We start from the raw sequence: 21,601 nt of genomic DNA, 5'->3' as shown, positions 1-21,601 counted from the left end.
TAGTAGTGGCATACTGTATATAACCTAGTAGTGGCATACCGTATATAACCTAGTAGTGGCATACTGTATATAACCTAGTAGTGGCATACTGTATATAACCTAGTAGTGGCATACTGTATATAACCTAGTAGTGGCATACTGTATATAACCTAGTAGTGGCATACTGTATATAACCTAGTAGTGGCATACCGTATATAACCTAGTAGTGGCATACCGTATATAACCTAGTAGTGGCATACTGTATATAACCTAGTAGTGGCATACCGTATATAACCTAGTAGTGGCATACCGTATATAACCTAGTAGTGGCATACCTATAAACCTAGTAGTGGCATACAATATAACCTAGTAGTGGCATACATATAACCTAGTAGTGGCATACCTGTATATAACCTAGTAGTGGCATACTGTATATAACCTAGTAGTGGCATACTGTATATAACCTAGTAGTGACTTACTGTAGTAACCTAGGACATACTGTATATAACTTAGTGATACTGTATATAACCTAGTAGTGATACTGTATATAACCTAGTAGTGGCATACAGTATATAACCTGTAGTGATACAGGCCAGAATAACCTAGTGTGCATAACTTTATTTTAGTAGTTCATACTGTAAAACTACTCTACATACCTAATACATCACTCTAATGTGGGATTCATCATCTAACTGTAGGACCTATATCAACTAGGACATTTCTTTGAACTGTAGTGTCTGGTACTTATACAAGATGATCACCTTCATAAACTGAAAAGAACATCATTCACTTCTTTTCAAGGTTCATCATCTTCATAATCTGAAAAACAGCATGAAATAATTATACCAAACTTCATTTGAAACCTATTTTTATACTTCTGGTACAAGGTACTCCATATTGACTGTAGCATGAAGAATTATCCCTTGAATGGGACATATTTATACTTCTGGTACAAGGTACTCCATATTGACTGTAGCATGAAGAATTATCCCTAGAATAGGACATATTTATACTTCTGGTACAAGGTACTCCATATTGACTGTAGGGACATTCTGGTAAGAATTATCCCCATATTGAGAATAGGACATATTTATACTTCTGGTACAAGGTACTCCATATTGACTGTAGCATGAAGAATTATCCCTAGAATAGGACATATTTATACTTCTGGTACAAGGTACTCCATATTGACTGTAGCATGAAGAATTATCCCTTGAATGGGGACATACTTGAGAAGTGGTGATGCGGTGACGCAGGCCTGTACCTTGGGCAGCCGAGGAGACACTGTGAGAGCTGGGTATCTGTGTGTTGATACTCTCCCATACAAACACACACACTGCCTATCTCTGGTAACATAGACTCATCTACCAGCCTGTTTAGTCCTCAACTCTCTGTCTGTTTGGCCTGAGATAGATAAAGCAGAGTCCATATTCACTGGACTGACTAGGTCCAGCTAGCGGGCCTCAGTTCAGACACAGCGAGCGAGGAATAGGGTGAGACAATGACTTCTGACATTAAAAGAAGAACGTTTGTCTGCTTGCTTTAAACCGTATTGTCTTACTGTACTGATGAGTTCTGCTAGGTACTGCTGCACATATTTCCTATGACACCAGAGCAGTGTGGGGAGAGACAATAGGAAGGGGTTTTCATAATAAACAGACAGGACCTTGAGTTTAGAGTGGTGAGCTGTGAGCCAGACAGGCTGGGACAGAGGTTTGACTCCTGAGTACTGTGTCCCTCTACAGGTCAGTACAGACTACTACCTCTCTCACCGGACTATACTGCACTGACAAGGTCCAAGTAAATGGAAAGGAGGAAAGGAGATACTGTACCTAGTCAGTGGTCCAACAATGCATTCAACTAAAATGTCAAAAGTTTGGGGTCACTTAGAAATGTCCTTGTTTTTGAAAGAAAAGCATATTTTGTTGTCCATTAAAATAACATCAAATTGATCAGAATTACAGAGTAGACATTGTTAATGTTGTAAATGACTATTGTTGCTGGAAACCGTTGATTTTGTATGGAATATCTACATAGGCGTACAGAGGCCCATTATCAGCAACTATCACTCCTGTGTTCCAATGGCACGTTGTGTTAGCTAATCCAAGTTTATCATTTTAAAAGGCTAATTGATCATTAGAAAACCATTTCGCAATTATGTTAGCACAGCTGAAAACTGTTCTAATTAAAGAAGCAATCCAACTGGCCTTCTTTAGACTAGTTGAGTATCTGGAGATCCAGAATTAGTGGGTTTTATTTCCCAGCTCAAAATGTCCAGAAACAAATAACTTTCTTCTGAAACTCGTCAGTTTATTCTTGTTCTGAGAAATGAAGGCTATACCATGCGAGAAATTGCCAAGGAACTGAAGATCTCATACAATGTTGTGTACTACTCCCTTCACAGAACCGCGCAAACTGGCCCTAACCAGAACAGAAAGAGGAGTGGGAGGCCCCGGTGCACAACTGAGCAAGAGGACAAGTACATTCAAGTGTCTAGTTTGAGAAACAGACACCACACAAGTCCTCAACTGGAAGCGTCATTAAATAGTACCCGCAAAACACCAGTCTCAATGCCAACAGTGGAGAGGCGATTCCGGGATGCTGGCCCACGGAATAGCCTTCATTTCTCAGAACAAGAATAGACTGACGAGTTTCAGAAGAAAGTCATTTGCTTCTGGACATTTTTAGCCTGTAATCAAACCCACAAATGCTGATGCTCCTGATACTCAACTAGTCTAAAGAAGACCAGTTGTATTGCTTCTTTAATCAGCAACACAGTTTTCAGCTGCGCTAACATAATTGTAAAAGGGTTTCTAATGATAAATTAGTATTTTAACATGATAAACTTGGATTAGCTAACACAACGTGCCATTGGAACACAGGAGTGATGGTTGCTGATAATGGGTCTCTGTGCGCCTATGTAGATATTCCATTAAAAATCAGCCGTTTCCAGCTACAATAATCATTTACAACATTAACACTGTATTTCTGATCAATTTGATGTTATTTTAATGGACAAAGAAATGTGCTTTTCTTTCAAAAACAAGGAAATGTTTAAGTGACCCCAAACATATTTATATACACACACTGTGTGTATGTGTGTGTGTGTCTGTGTGATTATACTATGCATCTGTGTGTATGATTATACTATGCATCTGTGTGTGTGTGAGTGAGTGGAGGATGTTTTGTGTGTGTATGTGTGAGTGAATGTGTGAGTGAGTGGAGGATGTTTTGTGTGTGTATGTGTGAGTGAGTGAGTGAGTGAGTGAGTGAGTGAGTGAGTGAGTGAGTGGATGTTTTGTGTGTATGTGTGAGTGAGTGAGTGGAGGATGTTTTGTGTCTGTGGGATGTTTTGTGTGTGAGTGAATGTGTGAGTGGAGGATATTTTGTGTGTGTAGGATGTTTTGTGTGTGTGTGTGTGTGAGTGAGTGGAGGATGTTGTGTGTGTGTAGGATGTTTTGTGTGTGAGTGAATGTGTGAGTGGAGGATGTTTTGTGTGTGTAGGATGTTTTGTGTGTGAGTGAGTGGAGGATGTTTGCTGTGTGTAGGATGTTTTGTGTGTGAGTGAGTGGAGGATGTTTTGTGTGTTTAGGATGTTTTGTGTGTGAGTGAGTGGAGGATGTTTTCTGTGTGTAGGATGTTTTGTGTGTGAGTGAGTGGAGGATGTTTTGTGTGTGTGTGAGTGAGTGAGTGTGTGAGTGAGTGAGTGGAGGATGTTTTGTGAGTGTGTGAGTGAGTGGAGGATGTTTGTGTGTCGTACCACACTAGCACCCATGCTGGTCTGCCCACTCCCCAGCCAGGGCATGGATGCAGAGGCTGCCATGTCTTTGGGGTTGAAGTGCGACGGAGTAGAGGAGGCCTGGGCAACGTTAGTGTGGGAAGAACGGTAGTCCACGTCATCAGAACTGAGGAGAGAAAGAAGTCCAACACAATGTATGTATATGTGTATATGTGTATGTGTGTGTAACAGTGTACTGACCTGTGTGACTCCTTGTCAAAGTCCTCTCCTATCCAGGTGTAGGGCTGAGCAGCTAACAGAGTGGACACATCAACCTCCTGCACGTCGTGAGTGGACGCCAGCACTATCTCATTGGTGTTAGCCTGGAAGGGGAGGAGAGAGGGGGGAGAGAGGGGGAGAAGAGAGGGGGGAGGAGAGAGGGGAGGGAGGGAGAGAAGGGGAGAGAGGGGGGGAGGGAGGGAGAGAAGAGGGGGAGGAAGTGAGAGAAGAGGGAGGGAGAGAAGAGGGGGAGGAAGTGAGAGAAGAGGGAGGGAGAGAAGAGGGGGGAGGAAGTGAGAGAAGAGGGGGGAGAGAAGAGGGGAAGGGAGAGAAGAGGGGGGGGGGAGAGAAGAGGGGGGAGAAGAGGGGAGAAGAGGGGGGGGAAGGGAGAGAAGAGGGGGGAGGAAGGGAGAGAAGAGGGGGGAGGAAGGGAGAGAAGAGGGGGGAGGAAGGGAGAGAAGAGGGGGGAGGAAGGGAGAGAAGAGGGGGAGGAAGGGAGAGAAGAGGGGGGAGGAAGGGAGAGAAGAGGGGGGAGGAAGGGAGAGAAGAGGGGGGAGGAAGGGAGAGAAGAGGGGGGAGGAAGGGAGAGAAGAGGGGGGAGGAAGGGAGAGAAGAGGGGGAGGAAGGGAGAGAAGAGGGGGGAGGAAGGGAGAAAAGAGAGGCCAGTAAATGTATACCACATCATCTGAATGAGTAGAGACATTCTAACGTACAGAAACATTTAGATGTGGTGAACTGTGTGTTAACCCCCCTAAGGCTGATGTCCACGCCCATGTGGAAATCTATTTAGCAGAATACAAAAATCCATCAGTTTAAGTTACAGATCTCATTTCTTTTGCATTGGATGTGTCTCAATCCACCGCATCTGCCTATGTAACACTTCTGCATTCGGGGTGAAAGGTGACAGAGCTAGAGCAGTGTTTGTCAGACCATGAGACATCCAAAAATCGGTACTCTCACAGAATCGTCTGTAGTGACGGAACGGTTTGGACAAAAATCCCTTTACGGAGGAGACTCTCAGGAACACGATGGTGTTCTCCGTTTTGCTCTACGACCCCCACAAGCGTCTTGGGACTGGTCTGAAGCCCATACTGCCGATCTGCCAACGTCTGTCTGTAGGGTCCCAACAGTTTGGGCTAAACACTGATCTGTGTAAAGGTGAGACTCTCAGGAACACGTATACATGGGCTGTTCTGCTCTAGGACGTCCACAGGTCTCACAAGTCCAGTCTGAAGGTCCCCCGATACCAGTTTAAAATCATTTATGGAAGTATATATGGAGACTGTTTAGTGACAAAAATAAGGGATTAAATAGATGTAAAAAAAGTATAAAATTAGACTGGGCTTAGACTGTTATATGTTAACTGGTGGCCTTATTGGCCAGTCTAATGGAATCCACTCTACTCATTTATCTCTATGGTGTCGGACTCGAAAACCTGACGTAGTTTGACATTCAGGTGCCATGTTCATCAAATGGGAAAGCTTTGTGTGTGGGTGTCTGTGTGCACTGCAGAGGTCTCTCACCCTGTTGATGGCGAAGGCCATGATGATGTCAGACTCCTTGTGGATGATCTTAGCATTCCTTCCTGGGTAGCCTAAGTCTCCCTCCACCTGGAACACATTATCACAGCACCCTCCATCATTTAGTACACCTGGTACATACATACTGTACACAGACACAAAATGTCTTAGCATACACACCTGTTACATACACACACAGCCACACGCTATCACAACACCCCTACACTGACACACAGCCACACACAGCAGTGACACAGTGAGCACTCAGAGAGAACATGCAGGTTAGGTCCATGTGACACCTCTCTGACAGAGCTGGAAGAGGGGCTGGAATAAGACATTATTACAGAGGGGATGATAGTATTAAGGAAGAGATGAAGAATGGGTCCAGCAGCAGAAGAATGAGAGACTTTAGGCCCAGCTATAGAAGGAATGACCAGACAGAGACAGACCGCGTGTTAGTGGGGGTAGAGACAGACCGCGTGTTAGTGGGGGTAGAGACAGACCGCGTGTTAGTGGGGGTAGAGACAGACCGCGTGTTAGTGGGGGTAGAGACAGACCGCGTGTTAGTGGGGGTAGAGACAGACCCCGTGTTAGTGGGGGTAGAGACAGACCGCGTGTTAGTGGGGGTAGAGACAGACCGCGTGTTAGTGGGGGTAGAGACAGACCTTGTGTTAGTGGGGGGAGAGACAGACCGTGTGTTAGTGGGGGTAGAGACAGACCGTGTTAGTGGGGGTGAGACAGACCGCGTGTTAGTGGGGGGAGAGACAGACCGTGTGTTAGTGGGGGGAGAGACAGACCGTGTCAGTGTGTTAGTGGGGGTAGAGACAGACCTTGTGTTAGTGGGGGTAGAGACAGACCGTGTGTTAGTGGGGGTAGAGACAGACCGTGTGTTAGTGGGGGTAGAGACAGACCGTGTGTTAGTGGGGGGAGAGACAGACCGTGTGTTAGTGGGGGTAGAGACAGACCGTGTCAGTGTGTTAGTGGGGGTAGAGACAGACCGTGTCAGTGTGTTAGTGGGGGTAGAGACAGACCGTGTCAGTGTGTTAGTGGGGGTAGAGACAGACCGTGTCAGTGTGTTAGTGGGGGTAGAGACAGACCGTGTCAGTGTGTTAGTGGGGGTAGAGACAGACCGTGTCAGTGTGTTAGTGGGGGTAGAGACAGACCGTGTCAGTGTGGTGAGGTGATGTAATGAGGTAGTGGGTTAGTGACAGTGCGGTCAGGTGATGAGGTAGTGGGTTAGTGACAGTGAGGTGATGAGGTAGTGGGTTTGTGACAGTGAGGTGATGAGGTAGTGGGTTTGTGACAGTGAGGTGATGAGGTAGTGGGTTTGTGACAGTGAGGTGATGAGGTAGTGGGTTAGTGACAGGGAGGTGATGAGGTAGTGGGTTAGTGACAGGGAGGTGATGAGGTAGTGGGTTAGTGACAGACAGTGGGTTGAGGTGATGAGGTAGTGGGTTAGTGACAGACCATGTCAGTGGGGTGAGGTGATGAGGTAGTGGGTTAGTGACAGACAGTGGGGTGAGGTGATGAGGTAGTGGGTTAGTGACAGACAGTGGGATGAGGTGATGAGGTAGTGGGTTAGTGACAGACAGTGGGGTGAGGTGATGAGGTAGTGGGTTAGTGACAGACCATGTCAGTGGGGTGAGGTGATGAGTTAGTGGGTTAGTGACAGTGAGGTTAGGTAGTAGGTAAGGTTGCAAAATTCTGCTAACTTTCCCCAAATTCTTACAATTCTTACATTTTTACATTACGGATTCTTATTCCTTCCTGATTCCAGGAATTACACATGTGATTTCTGGAAGACCCTGGTAGTGTTGGGTTAGTGAGTAGTAATGGTGAGGTGAAGCTCTGGAAAACCCTGGTAGTGTTGGGTTAGTGAGTAGTAATGGTGAGGTGAAGCTCTGGAAAACCCTGGTAGTGTTGGGTTAGTGAGTAGTAATGGTGAGGTGAAGCCCTGGTAGTGTTGGGTTAGTGAGTAGTAATGGTGAGGTGAAGCTGGAAAACCCTGGTAGTGTTGGGTTGTGAGTAGTAATGGTGAGGTGAAGCTCTGGAAAACCTGGTAGTGTTGGGTTAGTGAGTAGTAATGGTGAGGTGAAGCTCTGGAAGACCCTGGTAGTGTTGGGTTAGTGAGTAGTAATGGTGAGGTGAAGCTCTGGAAAACCCTGGTAGTGTTGGGTTAGTGAGTAGTAATGGTGAGGTGAAGCTCTGGAAAACCCTGGTAGTGTTGGGTTTGTGAGTAGTAATGGTGAGGTGAAGCTCTGGAAAACCCTGGTAGTGTTGGGTTAGTGAGTAGTAATGGTGAGGTGAAGCTCTGGAAAACCCTGGTCATGTTGGGTTAGTGAGTAGTAATGGTGAGGTGAAGCTCTGGAAGACCCCGGTCATGTTGGGTTAGTGAGTAGTAATGGTGAGGTGAAGCTCTGGAAGACCCCGGTCATGTTGGGTTAGTGAGTAGTAATGGTGAGGTGAAGCTCTGGAAGACCCCGGTCATGTTGGGTTAGTGAGTAGTAATGGTGAGGTGAAGCTCTGGAAAACCCTGGTTGTGTTGGGTTAGTGAGTAGTAATGGTGAGGTGAAGCTCTGGAAGACCCCGGTCATGTTGGGTTAGTGAGTAGTAATGGTGAGGTGAAGCTCTGGAAGACCCCGGTCATGTTGGGTTAGTGAGTGGTAATGGTGAGGTGAAGCTCTGGAAGACCCCGGTCATGTTGGGTTAGTGAGTAGTAATGGTGAGGTGAAGCTCTGGAAGACCCCGGTCATGTTGGGTTAGTGAGTAGTAATGGTGAGGTGAAGCTCTGGAAAACCCCGGTCATGATGGGTTAGTGAGTAGTAATGGTGAGGTGAAGCTCTGGAAGACCCCGGTCATGTTGGGTTAGTGAGTAGTAATGGTGAGGTGAAGCTCTGGAAGACCCCGGTCATGTTGGGTTAGTGAGTAGTAATGGTGAGGTGAAGCTCTGGAAGACCCCGGTCATGTTGGGTTAGTGAGTAGTAATGGTGAGGTGAAGCATGCCAAGCAGTGATTAGAAGAGAGACTTACACAGCCCTGAGCAGGTACCAGTTCATACTGTACAGATACTACCTTGTTGGACCTGAGAGCTCCAGATACACAGTTTGGGCTGAGGAGATCCATATAGCCTTCAACACACTACACAACACATGCACAAAACACAAAATGAAGAAAACAAAAATGAAAGGGTTGTCTGGATGGTAGATACACGCAGCCACACACACAGTCAGTGTGTCAATACGCGGATGAGGCAAAGGCTTCTCCCAACCCAAACAAGTTCCAATCACATGGTAACAGAGTGGAGTGCTGGGGAGATAGGAGAGGTCTCTCTCAATGTAATGACAGCGGGTGGAGGGGAGGGTGGGGCACAGTCTCAACACCAAAGTCAAAATAAACACACCTTAAAAGAGTCTACTTACTGGAAGTCAGGTATAAGGTTCCTCTTTAGTTTGAAATCACATCTTTAACTTTCTACTCAAATCTCAACAAAGCAGGATCTATGTATGTGGTTATAATTTGGTTTAGAAAGGAGATGCACCATATAAGATGACTGTCTGTGTTAGCAGATGTCTGCAGACATGATCATTTGAATAATACTAATAATAGAGGTGATGATAGTAGTAGTGATGGTGTGCAGACATCACAGAATTCTCTGTTCTTGATTACACAATACAAGGCCGTCAAAACCATAATAATAACAATAGAAGTGTGTGTGTGTGTGTGTGTGTGTGTGTGTGTGTGTGTGTGTGTGTGTGTGTGTGTGTGTGTGTGTGTGTGTGTGTGTGTGTGTGTGATATACACTACTCTTCAGAAGTTAAATTAACTGGGCCATAATGTACAAAATAATTATGGACCTTACTCAAAATACAGAATATATAAAATATAAAAAAATAGAATTTGGGGTTTGAAGAACTATTGTTGTGAAGATGATTCTAAGGACACATCCAGACCGATGATCTGTCTGACATGGTGCATGTTGTAGGAGAGGCTGGACTGGAGGAGGTAACACTATGTTAAACCCGAAGTTACCTGCTATGTACTCATTAACAAGTTAGGTGATATAATGACACCTTTCTGAATCCACTTAATGAATCATTAACACGTTAGGTGATATAATGACACCTTTATGAATCCACTTAATGAATCATTAACACGTTAGGTGATATAATGACACCTTTATGAATACACTTAATTAATCATTAACAAGTTCGGTGATATAATGACACCTTTCTGAATCCACCTTGAAACATATAATGACCATTTGACTTGTTTAATGTGTAAGTAATAACCAGGTAAATAAAGGATGCCTGGTGTATGAGACCAGACATGCTGTAGATGTAGGGGACAGACAGACAGATTGTACCAGGGGTCCAGTTTAGCTCGTTACCTCGCTCTGCTTCCTCTTCTTAGTGAAGATATAGCGAATCAGAGTCTCCTGAAGAACGTCCTGTTTCACCAGGTAGTGCCAGAGACGCCTCGCAGGGAACGAAATGTGGTTCTTATTCCTGGAACACGAGACACACACACATAAACATGTGAGAACATGGGTGTGTGTGTGTAGTCTATGCATCTGTGTGTGTAGTCTATGTATCGCTCTCTCTGTGTGTGTGTGTGTGTGTGTGTGTAGTCTATGTATCTGTGTGTGTGTGTGTAGTCTATGTATCTGTGTGTGTGTGTGTGTGTGTGTAGTCTATGTATCGCTGTGTGTGTGTGTGTAGTCTATGTATCTGTGTGTGTGTGTAGTCTATGTATCTGTGTGTGTGTGTAGTCTATGTATCTGTGTGTGTGTGTGTAGTCTATGTATCTGTGTGTGTGTGTAGTCTATGTATCTGTGTGTGTGTGTGTGAATAATACCCACTTGAAAGGTGTGTTGTCAGGCTCCAGCATGGCCTTGTGTCTCAGTATGGCGGGCCCCCCTCCTGTGCTGAGGTCAGTGGGGTAGGTGTTGATGTAGTTGGGAGGAGGACCATCAAACTTGTTCATCCTCTCCTGGAGTTGGGTCTCCCAGTTCTCTAGTGTCTTCAGCACAGCATTCCCCAGAGGAGACGTCACCGGCAGGTCTGATGGAGGGAGGAGAGGACGATAACAGAAAGAAAAACTGTTTTGGTTGCGCCGCTCTAGTGAGTGAGTGAGTGAGTGAGTGAGTGAGTGAGTGAGTGAGTGAGTGCGTGAGTGCGTGAGTGCGTGAGTGCGTGAGTGCGTGCGTGTTCAATATTTTCCCGGTATATTACAATTGTTCCCTCCCCAGGACAATTCACTTTTCTCCCGGGTACACAAAATATCCCGCCAAAACTGGAAGTGTCATTCAAAAGCATTATAAAGTATATAAATAGCCATGTCTGGATGTAATTAGAGCTTTGATCCAAAATTCAACCCTGATGCTACCTGAGCCTGATGAGCCCTACATTAAAGACATTTACTGAGCCCTACATTAAAGACTGAGCCCTACATTAAAGACATTTACTGAGCACTACACATTAAAGACATTTACTGAGCCCTACATTAAAGACTGAGCCCTACATTAAAGACATTTACTGAGCCCTACATTAAAGACATTTACTGAGCCCTACATTAAAGACTGAGCCCTACATTAAAGACATTTACTGAGCCCTACATTAAAGACATTTAATGAGCCCTACATTAAAGACATTTACTGAGCCCTACATTAAAGACATTTACTGAGCCCAAGCCCAAATGATGGTACCCTTATCCAATACATATATGATATAGTCTACTGCACATTACACACGACAGAAAAACAAACGCCCATAGATGTAGCTAGCTATCGCCCATAGATGTACCCAGCTATATGCTCTCTTGGCTAAATAAATGAAACTAGCTCCAGTTGGCTAATCTGTATTCCTGTACTGCATTGTATTATACTGATTATGAACTGGATTTACTCACCTCATTCAAACCATGATAAAGCAGGGAGATCATGTGATTCTGGTGCAGCACATGCAGCCTACAAAGTTACAACTACAGGCAAGCAAATGAAATTGAATAGGGCCTATTTGTATAATTAGTAGGCTGACCTTTCATAATATTTCCCCTAATGTTACTAGCCCACCTCCTCTTTCTCTATTGTTGCTTCATTCCTTCCTCTCTTTCAACAGTTAAATGAAATACGTTTTGTTGTCCTCATCTTCATCATTCTAAAGACATCATTGAATAATATAGGACCAGAATTAGATGCAGAAGGCTTTCACTTCTCTTCATGAAGATTGAATGGTTATGGGTCTGAATAAATAACTGTTATAACCTACCACCATCGTGAGTTTACTTCTTTCAAACTACCTGTGAGTTCTATTGGCTGCTGTATTTAACATTCAGCAAACAAGAGCTTGTGTCCCTCTTCTAATAGTCTATTGGTATAAGAAATGCAAAAATATAATAATGTCCAGCAAACTATTCTAGTGTATCTTTTCCTGCATGGGACTCCAAGAGCTAAGGAGCGTTATTTAGGGAGAGGCCAGCGGAGCACAGGTGTGTGCGTACTGGGCAAGAGACAAGAGGCTATAAATTATGCTTATTATGCATAACCCATCATTAAATATAAGACTAATACTGCACTGAATGTATTACCTGAAAGAGGTGGGCTAGGACATCTATATATATAGAACAATCTAGAACAGGATGATCTATTTTGGATGCAATTTGAATGGGGTTGATGGAGAGAGAGAAAGACAGAGTGCTCGGGCAGGCACTGATTGAAAGCAACGATATTCGAGTGACAGACTGTTTTAAAACTCTGCAGCTACAATAAAAAATATATATCTTTACAATTAAGAAATAAGGTGACCCCTGAAAGCCAGATGGGAGTTGGGTATATTAGACAACACTTGGTTTTATATTACTGTAATATAGACTATGCTGCAGAAAATACAGGCCTTCCTGTCACAAGGAAACAAGTTACCATGATGAGATGATAGGTCTACATGCATTGTGAACTGTCCCCACCCTGAGACGGGCTCTCTGTCCCCACCCTGAGACGGGTTCTCTGTCCCCACCCTGAGACGGGCTCACTGTCCCCACCCTGAGACGGGCTCTCTGTCCCCACCCTGAGACGGGCTCTCTGGCCCCACCCTGAGACGGGCTCTCTGTCCCCACCCTGAGACGGGCTCACTGTCCCCACCCTGAGACGGGCTCACTGTCCCCACCCTGAGACGGGCTCTCTGTCCCCACCCTGAGACGGGCTCTCTGGCCCCACCCTGAGACGGGTTCTCTGTCCCCACCCTGAGACGGGCTCTCTGTCCCCACCCTGAGACGGGCTCACTGTCCCCACCCTGAGACGGGCTCTCTGGCCCCACCCTGAGACGGGCTCTCTGTCCCCACCCTGAGACGGGCTCACTGTCCCCACCCTGAGACGGGCTCTCTGTCCCCACCCTGAGATGGGCTCACTGTCCCCACCCTGAGACGGGCTCTCTGGCCCCACCCTGAGACGGGCTCTCTGTCCCCACCCTGAGACGGGCTCTCTGGCCCCACCCTGAGATGAGACGGGTTCTCTGTCCCCACCCTGAGACGGGCTCTCTGGCCCCACCCTGAGACGGGCTCTCTGGCCCCACCCTGAGACGGGCTCTCTGGCCCCACCCTGAGACGGGCTCTCTGGCCCCACCCTGAGACGGGCTCTCTGTCCCCACCCTGAGACGGGCTCTCTGGCCCCACCCTGAGACGGGCTCTCTGGCCCCACCCTGAGACGGGCTGTCTGGCCCCACCCTGAGGTGGGCTGTCTGGCCCCACCCTGAGATGAACTGTCTGTCCCCAACCTGAGATGGGCTGTCTGTCCCCACCCTGAGATGGGCTGTCTGTCCCCAACCTGAGATGGGCTGTCTGTCCCCAACCTGAGATGGGCTGTCTGTCCCCAACCTGAGATGGGCTGTCTGACCCAACCTGAGATGGGCTGTCTGCCCCCAACCTGAGATGGGCTGTCTGCCCCCAACCTGAGATGGGCTGTCTGCCCCCAACCTGAGATGGGCTGTCTGTCCCCAACCTGAGATGGGCTCTCTGTCCCCACCCTGAGATGGACTGTCTGTCCCCACCCTGAGATGGGCTGTCTGTCCCCACCCTGAGATGGGCTGTCTGTCCCCACCCTGAGATGGGCTCTCTATCCCCACCCTGAGATGGGCTGTCTGTCCCCACCCTGAGTGTTGATTATTCATTATTCAGAGGCCGTAGAGAAGACAGATTTAGACATCACATATAATTTAACATTTCAATTCCACTTCTTGCTGTTCATATAAATAATGTATTATCATTTACCGGTTTCTGGCAGTTATTTATCCCGGGAAATGGAGTGGTTTTGAGCGGTAAATCCCAGTAAACGGTTTCCTGCCATTCAACCCTAGTGTGTGTGTTTGTGTGTACCTGTGAAGTCCAGTCCAGTGAGAGGGAGGAAGGTCTTGACGTTATGTAGAGCCAGTTTCACCATGACCAGACGGATCAGAGACCAACTACACACAGAGACAGAGAGAGGAGAGAGAGAGAGAGAGAAAGAGAAGAGAAAGGAGAGAGAGAGGAGAGAGGAGAGAAGAGAAAGGAGAGAGAGAGGAGAGAGGAGAAAGGAGAGAGGAGAGAAGAGAAAGGAGAGAGAGGAGAGAAGAGAAAGGAGAGAGAGGAGAGGGGGGAGAGGAGAGAGAGGTGAAAGGAGAGAAGAGAAAGGAGAGAGAGAGGGATGAGAGGAGAGGGAGAGAGCATACCATGACATTACTCGTAAGATGCCAGGGTGTTGAATCTTAGTAGAAAATACTCTGAACAATCAGTGGACCATGGCCCAATACAAAGGGCTGTCCACAGCTGAACTCTACTTAGATGTCAAGTAGGAAAAGGCACAACAATTACACACCTGTATGAGTTGGGGTCAGAGTGTTCAGTCATCTGTGTGTCAGAGAGGAAGGCATCATCATCATCGTCGTCGTCATCCTCCTCTCCGCTCTCATCTGAGTCATACAGAGCTCCACTGTCTGACAGGGGCAGGAAGGGCTGGGGGTAGAAGGAGGAGGAGAGGGAGGAGGAGAGGGAGGAGGAAAGAGAGGAGGAGCAGGAGGAGGAGAGGGAGGAGGAGAGGGAGGAGGAGCGGGAGGAGGAGAGGGAGGAGGAGCGGGAGGAGGAGAGGGAGGAGGAGGGAGGAGGAGAGGGAGGAGCAGCAGGAGGAGGAGAGGGAGGAGCGGGAGGAGGAGCGGGAGGAGGAGAGGGAGGAGGAGAGGGAGGAGGAGAGGGAGGAGGAGAGAGAGGAGGAGAGAGGAGGAGGAGAGAGGAGGAGAGGGTGGAGGAGAGGGTGGAGGAGAGAGAGGAGAAGAGGGAGTAGAGCTTATTTGTTTGTTACTATTTTGATGTTTTAATGACTGTATGTACCAACAAATGGTGTTTCAGTGAGCGTATGCATACAGTGATGTTGTGAGGAGCAGCATCACGCCTTACTTTGGCCACAAAGTAGTCCCACATGCTGAGCTCTGGAGGAATGAACTTCTCCCTGTAGGCGGGTCTCTCTGCAGGGACGGGAGGGGGGGTGGCAGGGACCTCCTTTACTGGACGACCAGGAACCAGCATCCTCATATTAAACCGTCGTCTGAGTCGATCCACATCCTCTGCCGGGGGAGGGGCTGACGCGGCTGGGGGAGGGGCTGGCACGGCTGGGGGAGGGGATGGTGGGTGTGGGAGAGAGATTGTTAGTACATATGTTTTTTTTATAGAAACATTTTTACATGACTGCTGCCTTGTAAGAGATGAAGAGGAGTTGATCACTCATAATTGTATTCGTCACCCAGTAGAGCCCAGGAGAGGTTTGGGGGTACAGGTGGAAGGCACAGCACCAGGGTTTAGGCTCAATACCATTTCAATTCAGGAAACAAACTGAATTGACTGAACTGATTATTGACTCCAGCAACCCTGCACAGTATCTGTGTTAGCGTTAGGACCCAGCGTCTTCCTGGTCAGGTCACATGATTATGGTAAACTCTGGGCCCAAGACATGGAGAGACACAGAAACACATACAGAGGAGAGCGGACACGACAGACACAGACGTTTTAACACAAACCTGGACCGTTGTCCTGGGTGACTATCTCTGGAACCACTGAGACGAGAGACAAACCAAGACAACAGCGTAAGACGCACACAAGACACACACGTACAACACACAAACACACACACGTTCAACACACACACACGTTCAACACACACACACGTTCAACACACACACACACACACACACACACATACATACATACAACACACACATACAACACACACACACACACACGTACAACACACACACACACGTCAGACTACGAGACAATACAGTCAAGGTGATCACAATAACTCATTATACTATATATCATGATGAGACTGGTTAGAATGCTTATGAATGGTTATGAATGGTTATATGACCAGAGGTTTCTAATAATATTCTAATAAACGTCTGTCTGCTGGTTGAAAGGCTTCTGAGTCCTTGAGGGTAATCTGCATGGCTTGTGACCTGGTATACAACAGAGAGAGACCAAGGACCCTTATATCTCAGCTCTCCAGAGGGGGTGTGTGTGTGTGTGTGTGTGTGTGTGTGTGTGTGTGTGTGTGTGTGTGTGTGTGTGTGTGTGTGTGTGTGTGTGTGTGTGTGTGTGGGGCAGACAAGGTAGCAGTACTTTTTACAGAGCTGAGTCTTATCGACTACTTGGCATTTTTAAATAAAGCATTCTTCTCTCAACTCTTCTCCTCCACCCTTCTCTCCCCTCCTCTCCTTTCCTCTGTTCTCTCCTCTCCACATCCTCCCAAAACCAGCCTCTTCTCCTCCACCCTTCTCTCCCCTCCCCTCCTCTGTTCTCTCCTCTCCACATCCTCCCCCACCGGCCTCTTCTCCTCCCCCTCCCTCTCTCTCTCCTCCTCCCCCACCGGCCTCCTCTCCCCTCCTCTGTTCTCTCCTCTCCACATCCTCCCCCACCGGCCTCTTCTCCTCCTCTCCTCTCCTCTGTTCTCTCCTCTCCACATCCTCCCCCACCGGCCTCTTTTCCTCCTCTCCTCTCCTTTCCACTGTTCTCTCCTCTCCACATCCTCCCCCACCGGCCTCTTTTCCTCCTCTCCTCTCCTTTCCACTGTTCTCTCCTCTCCACATCCTCCCCCACCGGCCTCTTTCCTCCTCTCCTTTACGCTGTTCTCTCCTCTCCACATCCTCCCCCACCGGCCTCCTCTCCTCTCCACATCCTCTCCCAGCCTCTTTTCCTCTCCCCACTTCTCCACTCCTCCCCCTTTCACCCACGTCCTGAAAGAACACTTGACTTCAAAGAAAAGTTATCAAGTCTAAATGTGAACATTTATTTAACACAATCTGCTAATAATGTCTGATCATTACAGGTTGGTTCCAAAACAGTATTCAGAAGAACTGATATTCAGAATGAGTTTGTCTACCATCACATCTAATAAGTAATAATAAATATGTTGAATTACAGTTGTGTTGATTTCATCAAGCACCTAACTACGATACCACAATCACATGCTAGAAACTAACATACTAATGGAGGAACAACACGGTTACTATAGTACACCATCACGGATACTACTGATCCACACTAGATCACCCAGGCAGTGGAGGCTGGTGAGGGGAGGACGGCTCATAATAATGGCTGGAATGGAAATAATGGAATAGAATCAAACACATAGGAACCATTCATTCCATTCCAGACATTACTATACAGCCCAGTTAGTGTTTTAATTTTTTTTAACATTTACTTAACTAGGCAAGTCAGTTAAGAACAAATTCTTATTTTCAATGACGGCCTAGGAACAGTGGGTTAACTGCCTGTTCAGGGGCAGAACGACAGATTTGTAAACTTGTCAGCTCAGGGGTTTGAACTTGCAACCTTTTGGTTACTTGTCCAATGCTCTAACCAATAGGCTACCCTGCCGCCCCGTGTACCTGGTTTAACCTTTGTTAAGGCAGACCTATAGCCCAGTGAGTGTACATGGTTTAACCTTGGTTAAGGCAGACCTATAGCCCAGTTAGAGTACCTAGTTTACCCTTAGTTAAGGCAGACCTATAGCCCAGTGAGTGTACATGGTTTAACCTTGGTTAAGGCAGACCTATAGCCCAGTTAGAGTACCTAGTTTACCCTTAGTTAAGGCAGACCTATAGCCCAGTAAGTGTACATGGTTTAACCTTGGTTAAGGCAGACCTATAGCCCAGTGAGTGTACCTGGTTTAACCTTAGTTAAGGCAGACCTATAGCCCAGTGAGTGTACCTGGTTTAACCTTAGTTAAGGCAGACCTATAGCCCAGTGAGTGTACCTGGTTTACCCTTAGCCCAGTTAGTGTACCTGGTTTAACCTTAGTTAAGGCAGACCTATAGCCCAGTGAGTGTACCTGGTTTACCCTTAGCCCAGTTAGTGTACCTGGTTTACCCTTAGTTAAGGCAGACCTATAGCCCAGTGAGTGTACCTGGTTTACCCTTAGCCCAGTTAGTGTACCTGGTTTACCCTTAGTTAAGGCAGACCTATAGCCCAGTGAGTGTACCTGCTTTACCCTTAGCCCAGTTAGTGTACCTGGTTTACCCTTAGTTAAGGCAGACCTATAGCCCAGTGAGTGTACCTGGTTTACCATTAGTTAAGGCAGACCTATAGCCAGTGAGTGTACCTGGTTTACCCTTAGTTAAGGCAGACCTATAGCTCAGTGAGTGTACCTGGTTTACCCTTAGTTAAGGCAGACCTATAACCCAGTGAGTGTACCTGGTTAACCCTTAGATAAGGCAGACCTATCACCCAGTGAGTGTACCTGGTTTATCCTTAGTTAAGGCAGACCTATCGCCCAGTGAGTGTACCTGGTTTACCCATAGTTAAGGCAGACCTATAACCCAGTGAGCCTACCTGGTTTACCCTTAGTTAAGGCAGACCTATAGCCCAGTGAGTGTACCTGGTTTACCCTTAGTTAAGGCAGACCTATAGCCCAGTTAGAGTACCTGGTTTACCCTTAGTTAAGGCAGACCTATAACCCAGTGAGTGTACATGGTTTACCCTTAGTTAAGACAGTCCTATAGCCCAGTGAGTGTACCTGGTTTACCCTTAGTTAAGGCAGACCTATAACTCAGTGAGTGTACCTGGTTTACCCTTAGTTAAGGCAGACCTATAGCCCAGTGAGTGTACCTGGTTTACCCTTAGCCCAGTTAGAGTACCTGGTTTACCCTTAGTTAAGGCAGACCTATAGCACAGTGAGTGTACCTGGTTTACCCTTAGCCCAGTTAGAGTACCTGGTTTACCCTTAGTTAAGGCAGACCTATAGCCCAGTGAGTGTACCTGGTTTACCCTTAGCCCAGTTAGAGTACCTGGTTTACCCTTAGTTAAGGCAGACCTATAGCCCAGTGAGTGTAACTGGTTTACCCTTAGTTAAGGCAGACCTATAGCCCAGTGAGTGTACCTGGTTTACCCTTAGCCCAGTTAGAGTACCTGGTTTACCCTTAGTTAAGGCAGACCTATAGCCCAGTGAGTGTACCTGGTTTACCCTTAGCCCAGTTAGAGTACCTGGTTTACCCTTAGTTAAGGCAGACCTATAGCCCAGTGAGTGTACCTGGTTTACCCTTAGTTAAGGCAGACCTATAGCCCAGTGAGTGTACCTGGTTTACCCTTAGTTAAGGCAGACCTATAGCCAGTGGGTGTACCTGGTTTACCCTTAGTTAAGGCAGACCTATAGCTCAGTGAGTGTACCTGGTTTACCCTTAGTTAAGACAGACCTATAGCCCAGTGAGTGTACCTGGTTTACCCTTAGTTAAGGCAGACCTATAGCCCAGTGAGTGTACCTGGTTTACCCTTAGTTAAGGCAAACCTATAGCCCAGTGAGTGTACCTGGTTTACCCTTAGTTAAGGCAGACCTATAGCCCACTGAGTGTACCTGGTTTACCCTTAGCCCAGTTAGTGTACCTGGTTTACCCTTAGTTAAGGCAGACCTATAGCCCAGTGAGTGTACCTGGTTTACCCTTAGTTAAGCCAGGCCTATAGCCAAGTGAGTGTACCTGGTTTACCCTTAGCCCAGTCAGAGTACCTGGTTTACCCTTAGTTAAGGCAGACCTATAGCCCAGTGAGTGTACCTGGTTTACCCTTAGCCCAGTTAGAGTACCTGGTTTACCCTTAGTTAAGGCAGACCTATAGCCCAGTGAGTGTACTTGGTTTACCCTTAGCCCAGTGAGTGTACCTGGTTTACCCTTAGTTAAGGCAGACCTAAAGCCCAGTGAATATACCTGGTTTACCATTAGTTAAGGCAGACCTATAGTCAAGTGAGTGTACCTGGGCTACCCTTAGTTAAGGCAGACCTATAGCCCAGTGAGTGTACCTGGTTTACCATTAGCCCAGTTAGAGTACCTGGTTTACCCTTAGTTAAAGGCAGATCTAAAGCCCAGTGAGTGTACCTGGTTTACCATTAGTTAAGACAGCCCTATAGCCCAGTGAGTGTACCTGGTTTACCCTTAGTTAAGGCAGACCTATAGCCCAGTGAGTGTACCTGGTTTACCCTTAGCCCAGTTAGAGTACCTGGTTTACCCTTAGTTAAGGCAGACCTATAGCCCAGTGAGTGTACCTGGTTTACCCTTAGCCCAGTTAGAGTACCTGGTTTACCCTTAGTTAAAGGCAGATCTAAAGCCCAGTGAGTGTACCTGGTTTACCCTTAGTTAAGCCAGGCCTATAGCCAAGTGAGTGTACCTGGTTTACCCTTAGCCCAGTCAGAGTACCTGGTTTACCCTTAGTTAAGGCAGACCTATAGCCCAGTGAGTGTACCTGGTTTACCCTTAGCCCAGTTAGAGTACCTGGTTTACCCTTAGTTAAGGCAGACCTATAGCCCAGTGAGTGTACTTGGTTTACCCTTAGCCCAGTGAGTGTACCTGGTTTACCCTTAGTTAAGGCAGACCTAAAGCCCAGTGAGTATACCTGGTTTACCATTAGTTAAGGCAGACCTATAGCCCAGTGAGTGTACCTGGTTTACCCTTAGCCCAGTTAGAGTACCTGGTTTACCCTTAGTTAAGGCAGACCTATAGCCAGTGGGTGTACCTGGTTTACCCTTAGTTAAGGCAGACCTATAGCCCAGTGAGTGTACCTGGTTTACCCTTAGTTAAGACAGACCTATAGCCAGTGGGTGTACCTGATTTACCCTTAGTTAAGGCAGACCTATAGCCCAGTGAGTGTACCTGGTTTACCATTAGTTAAGGCAGACCTATAGTCAAGTGAGTGTACCTGGGTTACCCTTAGTTAAGGCAGACCTATAGCCCAGTGAGTGTACCTGGTTTACCCTTAGTTAAGGCAGACCTATAGCCCAGTGAGTGTACCTGGTTTACCCTTAGTTAAGGCAGACCTATAGCCCAGTGAGTGTACCTGGTTTACCCTTAGTTAAGGCAGACCTATAGCCCAGTGAGTGTACATGGTTTAACCTTTGTTAAGGCAGACCTATAGCCCAGTTAGAGTACCTAGTTTACCCTTAGTTAAGGCAGACCTATAGCCCAGTGAGTGTACATGGTTTAACCTTGGTTAAGGCAGACCTATAGCCCAGTTAGAGTACCTAGTTTACCCTTAGTTAAGGCAGACCTATAGCCCAGTGAGTGTACATGGTTTAACCTTGGTTAAGGCAGACCTATAGCCCAGTTAGAGTACCTAGTTTACCCTTAGTTAAGGCAGACCTATAGCCCAGTAAGTGTACATGGTTTAACCTTGGTTAAGGCAGACCTATAGCCCAGTGAGTGTACCTGGTTTAACCTTAGTTAAGGCAGACCTATAGCCCAGTGAGTGTACCTGGTTTAACCTTAGTTAAGGCAGACCTATAGCCCAGTGAGTGTACCTGGTTTACCCTTAGCCCAGTTAGTGTACCTGGTTTAACCTTAGTTAAGGCAGACCTATAGCCCAGTGAGTGTACCTGGTTTACCCTTAGCCCAGTTAGTGTACCTGGTTTACCCTTAGTTAAGGCAGACCTATAGCCCAGTGAGTGTACCTGGTTTACCCTTAGCCCAGTTAGTGTACCTGGTTTACCCTTAGTTAAGGCAGACCTATAGCCCAGTGAGTGTACCTGCTTTACCCTTAGCCCAGTTAGTGTACCTGGTTTACCCTTAGTTAAGGCAGACCTATAGCCCAGTGAGTGTACCTGGTTTACCAT

At 46.8% G+C, this 21,601-nt stretch overlaps 1 protein-coding gene across 1 annotated transcript in view; it reads right to left on the bottom strand.

The window, feature by feature from the left end:
• Nucleotides 1–2,984: 2,984 nt before the first annotated feature.
• The window catches only part of dmxl2 (Dmx-like 2), a 99,514-nt gene continuing 80,897 nt past the window's right edge, over nt 2,985–21,601 (bottom strand). Inside the window, 9 exon segments of the mRNA XM_064989971.1 lie at nt 2,985–3,884; nt 3,959–4,080; nt 5,500–5,586; nt 8,569–8,634; nt 9,884–10,001; nt 10,355–10,556; nt 13,861–13,946; nt 14,339–14,475; nt 14,914–15,125. Of these exon segments, the coding sequence (XP_064846043.1) occupies nt 3,122–3,884; nt 3,959–4,080; nt 5,500–5,586; nt 8,569–8,634; nt 9,884–10,001; nt 10,355–10,556; nt 13,861–13,946; nt 14,339–14,475; nt 14,914–15,125 (1,793 nt within the window). The 3' untranslated portion in view covers nt 2,985–3,121.

Source organism: Oncorhynchus masou, chromosome 2 (genome assembly GCF_036934945.1).
Source record: "Oncorhynchus masou masou isolate Uvic2021 chromosome 2, UVic_Omas_1.1, whole genome shotgun sequence".
Classification (NCBI taxonomy): Eukaryota; Metazoa; Chordata; class Actinopteri; order Salmoniformes; family Salmonidae; genus Oncorhynchus; species Oncorhynchus masou.
Note: the sequence above shows the minus strand (reverse complement) of the source record. Positions and strands in the feature narration are given on the sequence as shown.